This window comes from Micropterus salmoides, unplaced genomic scaffold (assembly GCF_014851395.1).
Source record: "Micropterus salmoides isolate LMB-PRFRI ecotype aquatic unplaced genomic scaffold, ASM1485139v1 Ms_hic_scaffold_13, whole genome shotgun sequence".
Taxonomy (NCBI): domain Eukaryota; kingdom Metazoa; phylum Chordata; class Actinopteri; order Centrarchiformes; family Centrarchidae; genus Micropterus; species Micropterus salmoides.
The window spans coordinates 17,941,870-17,952,262 of NW_024040374.1; the positions used below are offsets into that span (position 1 = coordinate 17,941,870).

The following is a 10,393-nucleotide window of genomic DNA, read 5'->3' on the forward strand; positions in this document are numbered from 1 at the left end:
GATTTTCTAAAAACACAGGATTAGAGGCCTACGAAAGCTATTGATTTGACTGTGTGAAAAGTCAGCTGTATGTATACTTGATCATGTGTACAAGTAACCCAGTGCTTTTGTGTTTTAGGGTCCAGTTGGACTGAGGGGACCTGAGGGGCCAGCTGGACAAAGAGGCATATCAGTGAGTAAATGTCAATTTGTATATGTTTCATTTTATTTTTTTAAACAGTGGATAAAATGTCTTACACGGTCTTCATAACCCTGCATGTAGATGGAACATAAATGTGTCAATCAAACTTGAAAACCATTTGTTTTACTCATATTTCAGGGTGACAAGGGGAACACTGGGCCTCCTGGACAGAAAGGACCAAAGGGAGGTGAAGGAAACAGAGGCAACCAAGGGCCACAGGGAGCAAAGGGGCCACAAGGTAAACAGGTAAGTAGGAGTTATTTCTAAAGTAAAGGGTTACTAGAATATTATAACCCCTCTCAATTTCATACAGTGTGAGATTAATGATGCAAGGCAATGCCATTTGCATTCTTACAACTTCCAGACTGTTAATAAATGTGTCTTCAAATCAGACAGAACAAGACGGAGTGTCCCCTCTGCTCTGTCTTCACCATCAATCCTATTTTGCAGGGATACAGGGGTGCACCAGGTGACAGAGGAGCACTTGGAGTCCCAGGGCTCAAAGTGAGTAATTTTAGTTGGTCAAAAGCAATGTTGGACTTGACCTGAGAATTGATGTTGTGGTCAAAGCCTCCTAAATGAATGGTGAAAGTTTGGTTTAGAGTTTGGCTCTGCAATTTATGATGATAATAACGATGCTTTCACAGGGTGAGCCAGGCACCAAAGGTTCTTCAGGCATGCCTGGACAGTTTGGACCAGGGGGCAACACTGGGGCAGCAGGGACCAAAGGCCAGAAGGGGCTCCAGGGACACACTGTTAGTAGTAGTAGTCACACAGTTGGATTTTCAGTTATGTCAAAAATGCTGTATGATGATGACTAATACCAATCATGATGAGCTTCATGTTCTGCAACTTGCCTTTTTTATGTCGTGGTTACTAAAATATATATTTTTTATTTTTTTTTATTTGTGATTCAGAGAATTGCAGTATTATTGTTTCAATATGACATGAGATTTAAATGTACGTTTCATGCCTCCTCAATCCAGGGTCCCCCTGGCAGTATAGGTCCCCCCGGACAAATTGGACCATCAGCACCAGTATGTGTTTAATGTGGCAATAACATGTTTACCACACACTATTCAATATATGTTCAGTATAACTCCACACAAAATGTTTATTATAAAATCAAAAATAAAATAGCTGTGTTGACTTTTATGAGCTAAAAGTTTCAACCTAGTCACATCCAGGCCACCCTGATCTGTAGTTGAACATTTTAGTGTGGCATGCGCCATGTTGAAAATTAAACCACTAGATGGCAGCAAAAGCAGTTTCTCAGTTTGTGTGTAGTTATGCTTCAATTTAAGATTTTCTACAATAAGATTGCACAGACTGTGCATAAAACAGCTTTTCATTAATTGGTGGGTGAAGCCCATCAAGGTTGCCATACAAAACAAATATGACTTAACTTAATGCATGATCCTGTTTATTGTTTGATTAATGTTTCATATTTTTAACAATTTCTTCACATAATTGGTTATAAAACATGTATTAATGTGTTTTTTCAGGGTCTGCCAGGCGAGAGAGGTGTGGAGGGAAAAAGTGGAATCCCTGGACCAAAGGTGTAATGTACCATTTATTCATTCTGATGGCTGTGAAATGCTCAAAGTGTGACCTGTCCAGCTGTAGTGGTTCACATAATAAATGTAATGCTGTCTCTGTTGTGTGTTTGTGCGACTTAGGGTACACATGGTGAGAATGGCAAGCTCGGTCTTCCAGGCATCAAAGGAGACACGGTGGGCTTTCATTATGTGTTGCACCTTGTGGGTAGTGTTGAAGAATTATTGTGAGCCAGCTGTCAGGTGTGAGAAAGAAGATTTTCGGAGACTGATTTTTGAAGTGAAGTATGAAGTTTTGCACAGCAGTGTTTAATGAGACTTGGCCAAGGAGAAAGAGTATCAGCATCCAACGTGTGAACACAAGCAATGCCAACACCAAATCTGAAGGATAACATCTTTTGGTCCCTTTTATGTTTCTGTCTTCCCCCTAGTGCCTGTAGATTTTCCCTTTAGGTCATTTTAGCTGGCCTTAACCTAAAACAACAACTCTATCTGATGTTTAGACTTCAGTGCTACACCATATTGGAATCTCCTAAAGTCCGTAAGTTGTACTCTAATCTGTGGAGCCAGTGAGTTCTTGTAACATTCTAGTAGGACTCAACCTTGTGTGATTACCAGAGAACACTATCTCACACTACGCTATCTGCTAGCCTGACGCATGAACTACTATCTCTACCTAATCAGTCTATTGTTGTCTTCCTGACAAGGACAAGTATATGTGAGAAATACCTAGAGCTAGAAGTTCAGAAAACACTTATGGGATCAGTTAAATTACTCTAAGCTAGACCTGTCTTACCTTGTTACATCAACAAAGCCCCTTAAGAAGTATTCTCAACAGGTAGTGCTGAACGACCACAGGACCTGCGTCGCCATTTTAGTGGGAATAGTAAAATTTTGAAATTCATTTTCATTGCAAAAAATATATAAAAGTTATGATTTTTTTACTTTTGCTGGGGTCTGTACTAAACAAGCAGGTTTCCTCACGTCTGGAGAGTATGATTTGTAGGCCGGGGCATTTACCGAAAAAAATTGCAACTCTTGCGTTTTGGACATTGAACTTGGCCACAGTGCGATTTCGATAATGCTTTGATTAATTGTTCAACCCTGCCTGTGGCCATCATTAATGTGGTCAAGCATGTTTAATGGAATGTCTAAAGGTGTGACACGATGTAACCGTCTGTAATCTCCAGGGCATTAGAGGTCAAAAGGGTGCAAAAGGAGAACCTGGAACAAGAGGCACAATGGTAAGAGCATATTTGAGCTCACAAGGATCAGGTTTGCAAAGCTCAGCCTTTGTAATTAGACCATGCAGTGTTATTGAGTGTTCTGGTGTTTTATCAGTTTCAGAAATCTGAATCTTCAGTAAATGGAGGTCATATTATAGTATCATTTATGTGTGTGACTGTATTTTTAAGGGGACATTGGGGAAGATAGGGTTCATTGGCACTGCAGGTGCTAAAGGTCAACGTGGACCTGCTGGTCCTCCCGGTCTTCCAGGAACTAAAGGAATACACGGGCCAAAGGTAAGAAGAAGCCAGTGCTCAGCTCAGATGAAAATCTGAAACAGAAAAAATAAAACAGTTGTCATAATGGAGATGTCTTTATAAAGGGGAAAAGAGCCCAGCCTGGAAGGAAAGGCGATAAAGGAGCTACTGGAAAAACTGTGAGTTTTATTTTAATCTGAAAAAAAAAACAATCATCAGATATGGTTGTCTGATCCAAAAAACCCAAGACAAATGTGTGGTCTTTGATTTAATCTCTACCTCTCTGTGTTTTCTTGAGTTAATCTCTGCCTCTCTTTACATTTACATTTATTCATTTAGCTGACACTTTTAGCCAAAGCCATTTACAATAGCTGTTTATGTCAGTCACGGTCACACCAAAGGCATGCGTCTTATCCACTGCGTCATCGCCCATCTAATAACGTCTGTTTTGTAGGGAGCTGAAGGCCCGCAGGGTAGACCTGGAGCTGCTGGACGACCTGGAAAACCAGCAAGTATCCCTTTTAACAGATAAAATACGTACAGGACTCTTCATTTCAAGTATAAAAATTAAAATAACATGTAACCCAGAAAGTTTAGCAACTTAAACTGTTGTTGTAGTTGTATTTTAACAGTGAGGCATGCCTTGACGATTGGTTTCTTGTCTTGTGATCGTGTTCTCAGGGCCTTAGCGGTTTGGATGGTTTACTAGGGGTTGAGGGTAATGAAGGTGATCCGGTAAGAAAAAGGTACCATACTGCAATTTAGTCTGTTTTTCAACCTTTGTATTAAATTCAGTTCTTCACCTGCCCATCCCAAAGGGTGATAAGGGTTTTAGAGGAGCTCCTGGAACAACTGGCAGCCCTGGCAAAATGGTAAGCTGCAATACAGACATGGATGGATAATATGGAGTCCTGCTCCATAAAACCATGGGAATCTTCCCCCATTCATAAATATCTGTTTTAGTTTGGCCTTCAGATGAATTTTGTGATATTAAAATTCTCTAGGGAAAACTTGGACCACCTGGGATCATGGGAAACACTGGGGCACCAGGCTTTAAGGTACAATATCATGTCATTTATTTTAATTTAAGAGAATACTGATAATTATATGAACAGTATGTTCAGTGTGAGCATTGTATAAAATTATCACTTTTCATTTATGTAATTCACTCTGTCAGGATAAAAGTTTTTAACATGATGTCCTGTTTGTCTCTCAGGGTAAAGCTGGACACAAAGGAAAGCAAGGGCCCCCTGGACCAATGGGGCCAAAGGTATTCAAGTTAATAAAAGATCACTAATAAACTTAACATAATACCTTTATAATATTATCGCTGGTCCTTTATACAGGGTATTCCAGGACTGAGAGGAGAGAAGGGAGAGTCTGGAACTACTGGTCCGAAGGTAAAAGCCTGACAAAGTGCAGTACCTCACCCCACCTGGATGAGACCAAATATGTTTTTTTAACATTTAGAATATGTTTTTTTATATTTACAGGAGTATAAACCTGTTTTAATAATACTTTTTGTAAGACATATGGCTTTTTTTGTAGTTTCTCATATTGCTTTAATGGATATTTTGTCTTATCATGTTTCTGTACTGTGTATGTTCTACTCATCATCTGCTGATACTGAAGTCATTTGAATGTACTTTAGAAGTCGTTAAATATTATTTAGTCTTTTAGAAGTAGTCAGTTGCATAGCTTCAAGATTTTATAATAAGCCCTGACAAACGTGCAGAAATCAGACGTAAATTACTGTCGTTCATCGTACTATCATTATCTGAGAATCATGTAACTGTCCTTCTTATCTTCACCGACAGGGTCTCCCAGGTGACACAGGAATACTGGGACCAATCGGGCCACCTGGGCTAAAGGTTGGATAAAAAAATATGAAATAATTTTAAAATGCAAAAAAATACATCATTTCAGTTCGTCTATATTTCTAACTTTTATCTTAGGGGAATCCTGGTTTGCAGGGGCTCAAAGGTCAGATAGGTCAAAAAGGAAAGCTGGTAAGTTGTGTTTAACTTTTCTTTTTGCAATGCTTTTTAACATGTAGCAAGTTATTAATCAATTGACTGATTTTCACAGGGGGATAGCGGTCCTCGTGGTCCACATGGGCGAAAAGGTTTCCTTGGACTTCCTGTACGTTGCTTTGATATTCTACACTTTAAAATAGTTTACTGAAACATTTTGCTGAAGTTATTTCTGTTCTGTGTTTGTTACAGGGCCAGCTTGGAAAGAAGGTGAGAGGCTGTTTATTCCTCTTTCTTTTTTTTCTTTTTTTCTTTTTTTTTTCTTTTTTTTACAATTTTTGTTGATTTTTATTTGTGACTTTGCAGCTTTCCATGTCTTCCTGGACCTGATATGATTACAGATTAAGAGTACTGTTTTAGTTCTGTTTTATCAAAAAAAGTCAACATCCTGAAATTACAGTTATAGTTTTCACTTTATGTTTGTATCCAACGAAGGTTAAAATGAAGGGCAACTGGACTTGGTTGAAGCTACTGGAAGATGTTTCGTCCCTTATCCAAAGGACTTCTTCAGTTCTGACTGACTGGCAGGGAAACTCAGCTATTTAACCTCTGAGGTTAACTGAGGTTAAATAGCTGAGTTTCCCTGCCAGTCAGTCAGAACTGAAGAAGTCCTTTGGATAAGGGACGAAACGTCTTCCAGTAGCTTCAACCAAGTCCAGTTGCCCTTCATTTTAACCTTCGTTGGATAACTATGACCTGGATGACTGAGAATCTTCATAGACATTTATGTTTGTAAAGGAAGCATTTTGGTGCACAGCTGATTTTAGTTGCATTACTTTTAGTTGCCTCTATCTTTACCTTGATTGCAGATAGTGAGATTTGTTTTTACGCTTTAGTTGTCTTCAGACAGAGCCTGACTATGTTGGGTTTTTACAGGGAATGAAAGGTGTCCAAGGCGGGAAAGGACCAAAGGGAGCAAAGGGAAAACCTGGACCTCCAGTAAGACATTTTGCTCACACAATACAAGTGAACAAATGTTTGACCTGATCCACAATCCTAACTGTAACAGACTTTTTTAACATGCATTTTAAGCTTGATTGCAGTGAATACTGTTTATTTGCCGAGACTTTTGTACCATGCTCTCAAAGCGAAGTCATTTGTTCTGCAGGGAAAGCCAGGTGCACCAGGCAAGCAAAGGCCTACACAAAGACGGAGATCAGAACCTGAGCCGAAATCAGGTCAAAGAAATGAGCACAGACCCCAAACAAGACCCTATACAAGACTGAAATTAAAAAATGTACCAAAATCCAGACAGACAACCAGCCCTCTGAGGCAAAGGGAAGAGCAACAAAAAGTAAGTTCTTCTTATATACACTTTTTTACACAATGTCCTCATTTGTTTTGTATTATTTTATGATTTGTATTCAAGGAGGTGTTTTAGGATTGATAGTTGGCTGAATGTTTGGTTGTCTGATTGAATGATGGATTGCTCTGTAGCAGCCCAGGTTGCTGTCCAGGAGATGGTCTGAAGGAGATGAGGCTGAGGAATCCTTCAGCTGGCCCCAGGGAACCAAAGGCGACCCTGCCACCACCTGCTACGAGCTGGGACTCATTCACCCACATCTGAATGACGGTGAGGGACTGAATAGGCTCATCACTATGACGTGATGTAAATCTGTTTCTGACGACACACTGTATACCAAATGAGTCTAAACGATCAGGCACTCAAGTCGATTATCTTTCAGGTTATTTTTACATGGACCCCAACCAAGGCTGCCCCTACGATGCTGTGAAGGTATTCTGTAACTTCACAGCAGGAGGAACAACCTGCATCAACCCTTTACAGTCACAGGTACTCATTTTCACCTACAAGGGTTTACATTAGCAGGCAAAGTGCTGTCTGAGGAATGGGTTCACTTTCTTGTGGAAGTCCACAGCATAGTTAAAAGAACATAGAAAACATTCAGTCTCTTGTTTTGCAACAACAACATGATTTGATCCCATGGTTTTACATTACAACATATCTATATACTGTACATACCCTATAACATTGCTGGTCAGTTGAGATCACCTCATTTTCCTACATAATTTTTTCTTTATCTCCTAAAGAGACCAGTGTTTGCATGTGTAGGAAGCAGCACACATAAAGCTATTTTACCCAACCCCTAGCTCCAGGGGAAGATTAATACTTTTTTGATTAATGTAAATACACAAACAAGGTGGTGCCAGGAGTGTCTTTAAAAATATCAGTGATATTCTATTCTTTAGATTAAATTAGGTTGGGAACCAGAAAAGAAGAAATCGAAAATGTCTGTCCAGTGGTTTAGTCAGCAACATGGAGGAAACAAGGTAAGATTTTAACACATTTGGAGATTGATTCAGAATACTTTCCTCACATTTAAACTGAATGATTTCTGTTTCTGATAGTTTGAGTACGCTGGTGTGGACGTCGTCCAGCTGAGGTTTCTGCGGTTACACAGCCACACATCTTTCCAGCACATGACTGTCAGCTGTATAGCAAACAGCTCCAGTACTGCTGACACAACTAATTCAGCCAATAAGATTGTTCACTTTCTTGGAGATTCTGGCAAAGAAATAATTTCACACCTCACCACAGTGTCCAGGAAAGGCAGTGAGGTAAGACCAAAATATTTGTTTCTTTCTCTAAATGTAAACAATTGTAATGCAAATCACATTTTAGTGCTACAGAACACACTGGTGTTGCATTAGTGTCAGATCATAGAGTTCTTTTGGGACCAAAGAAAATACAAGTCACAAATTCAGTCAAGTAGTATAACTATGAATAAATCAAACACTGTCTGTCAGGAATAATTCCAGTTCCCAGATGCAGATGAGGAGACGGTGCAGCACTTTAAACATTTATTTGTTTATTCTCAACAGTAGAGTGAGAGAACTAAAGGCAGAGTGAGGGCACGGGTTCTTCCCTTCTGAGTTGCAGGCAGGGTGAGGGCTGGGGCTGGCGTGGGTGGCTGGAGAGTGGCAGGAAGAGACTGGCTCCCTGTGGGTTCAGGACTGGCAGGCTGAACAAGTTGAAAAGGCTATCTGGAGACAGGAAGACAAGAATCAGTTCAGGCGACAAGTTGCAGGCAAACACAGGCAACGGAGCTAGATGTTAAGGCTTAACCTACAGTTCACAGTTTAACAATCTGGCAGGGAATCGATGTCTGGCCTCTCCTTAAGAAGCAGTAGGGATGGCTGATCAGGCACAGGTGTGTGATTGCCAAACCAGACAGCCAGACACACCCAGGACTCCATAACTGGAGAGAAAGGAGGAAAGGAGAGACAAACAGACAACAAAAACACACCACACATGCTTTACTCGCCTCACTAAGTCTCAAAATTAGGCGTCAGATGCAGAAGTCATGACACTGCCTTCCGGCATTGGCTCTGAATGTTCCCAAGTAAATTACCAATGTAATTTAGATATGGGAACAAAGGAGATTTAATTAATCAAAAGAAGCATTTTCATTGTTTTTAGACATTTTAGACTACAAAAAAAGAATTAGAAAGAACAAAGTAAACACGTGTCTCCTGTCTGATCATTTTACAGGTAGAGGTGGTTGTGATGGTTCGGGGGAGCACGGACCTACATCGTGGTGATATGGAGTTACTTCCTGTCAGAGATTTGGGTGTAGAGATGAGGTCACTATCTTCCCCTGTCACTGAGACAACTGTTGTTTTGGGACCCCTCTGCTTCTTGTGACCTATGAGTAGTGTGTGTGTGTGCGTGTGTGCGTGTGTGTGTGTGTGTGTGTGTGTGTGCCTGTGCAATATGAAATAGTGTAAATATCTGTTTTATATAGAAAGCAGGGATGTGTGGTGTCTAGATATTTTACATGAACCATTTTGTTAAGATTTATTTGCTCTGTACTGTATTTTGTGTATATTTATTGCATTGTCAGAATCTGAAAAAATTGTTAAATGGTTTCATATGAAGATGTCTATGAAGATTCTCAGTCATCCAGGTCATAGTTATCCAACGAGGGTTAAAATGAAGGGCAACTGGACTTGGTTGAAGATACTGGAAGACGTTTCGTCCCTTATCCAAAGGACTTCTTCAGTTCTGGGTTTCATATGAAGCTATTTTAGTTAATAATTGTTATTACATGTTAATGTAGCGCCGAATGTTTAAATGAAATTGACATGAAATTGTAAGGGTTTATATCACAACTCATGTAGTCAGTGTCTCATCATCCTCTCAGGGGAATGATGTGCTGACCTATCAAAATAAAAGCATGAATTTGAACATGTGGAATGAAATCCAGCCATTTGCATCTGTTTTGTCTTTACTGAATCTGCCTGCACCATTCAGTAGATGCTGAACTGAAAATAGTTACAATTTAGAATTTAGGTTATAATGTAGATTTCTGCTTTTTATGTGAAACTTTAACAAGATTTTTAATGTAATTACAGAATGTGTAGGTTGAGCTCTTACACCAGTCAAGTTTACCACTGATGATACAGGACATTCTGTCCTCTTAATATGTCTATGTCATGTCATGTTAGAAAACACAATCATCCAGAGTTTAATGCAGTTTTTCATATGTTGTGCTTGGATGAGTTTTTTCACACACATAGTAGGAAATGAAAAGCAAGTAAGACTATTACTAGTACCGTACGATTGATTTGCGCCCTACAGTGTGACTTAATTTTCTTCTGTAGACAAGAACTGTACATTAGTATTTTTGTATTACAAGTGCAATTTGAGGCCTGTAACCAGGCAACTGAAATGGAGTCTCTTTCAACAGACTATACAGAATTGTCCAAATATGATATAATTGCCTTTTACCAAATGCATGTTGAGACCCCTAACCCACCTCCCTCACAAATTCCCTCATGATGCTTTTTTGCCATTTAATCATGCAGAACACTGGAAGCAAATATGTTGTTATGTGCGTCCTCAGTTGGAAAAGTTGCCATTATATTAGATAATGCTGTTCCTAATTTTCATAAATGTGTTTCCAATTAATTGTAATTACCACACTCAACTGTATTTACCACACTAAAATTATAACACCAGTTCAATTTATGATTTATGACCCATCATGCTCTACTTAGAGGGCACAGGGTCGAAAACAATTGAGAGTATATTTCGATTCAGTTTGCATAACATACCTTTACCTGTGTGGTGTTTATGATTATATTTTATAAAGCACCTATGGTGTAAATATTGCATAT

General features: G+C 39.4%; 2 protein-coding genes across 2 annotated transcripts; both read left to right on the forward strand.

The window, feature by feature from the left end:
• Positions 1–130: 130 nt before the first annotated feature.
• On the forward strand, positions 131–3,805 carry LOC119900718 (collagen alpha-1(X) chain-like). Its single transcript, XM_038715910.1, has 11 exons — positions 131–172; positions 320–427; positions 632–685; positions 829–936; positions 1,168–1,218; positions 1,687–1,740; positions 1,861–1,914; positions 2,928–2,981; positions 3,153–3,260; positions 3,347–3,400; positions 3,676–3,805. The coding sequence occupies exons 4-11, from the start codon at positions 859–861 to the stop codon at positions 3,751–3,753; spliced, it is 531 nt and encodes a 176-aa protein (XP_038571838.1). The 5' UTR covers positions 131–172; positions 320–427; positions 632–685; positions 829–858; the 3' UTR covers positions 3,754–3,805.
• Positions 3,806–3,908: 103 nt separating this feature from the next.
• On the forward strand, positions 3,909–9,479 carry LOC119900717 (collagen alpha-2(XI) chain-like). The gene is made up of 16 exons (XM_038715909.1): positions 3,909–3,956; positions 4,040–4,093; positions 4,226–4,279; positions 4,438–4,491; positions 4,568–4,621; positions 5,039–5,092; positions 5,177–5,230; positions 5,310–5,363; positions 5,447–5,464; positions 6,131–6,193; positions 6,363–6,548; positions 6,692–6,827; positions 6,940–7,046; positions 7,463–7,543; positions 7,622–7,831; positions 8,766–9,479. The coding sequence occupies exons 2-16, from the start codon at positions 4,091–4,093 to the stop codon at positions 8,916–8,918; spliced, it is 1,281 nt and encodes a 426-aa protein (XP_038571837.1). The 5' UTR covers positions 3,909–3,956; positions 4,040–4,090; the 3' UTR covers positions 8,919–9,479.
• The last annotated feature ends 914 nt before the right edge of the window (positions 9,480–10,393 follow it).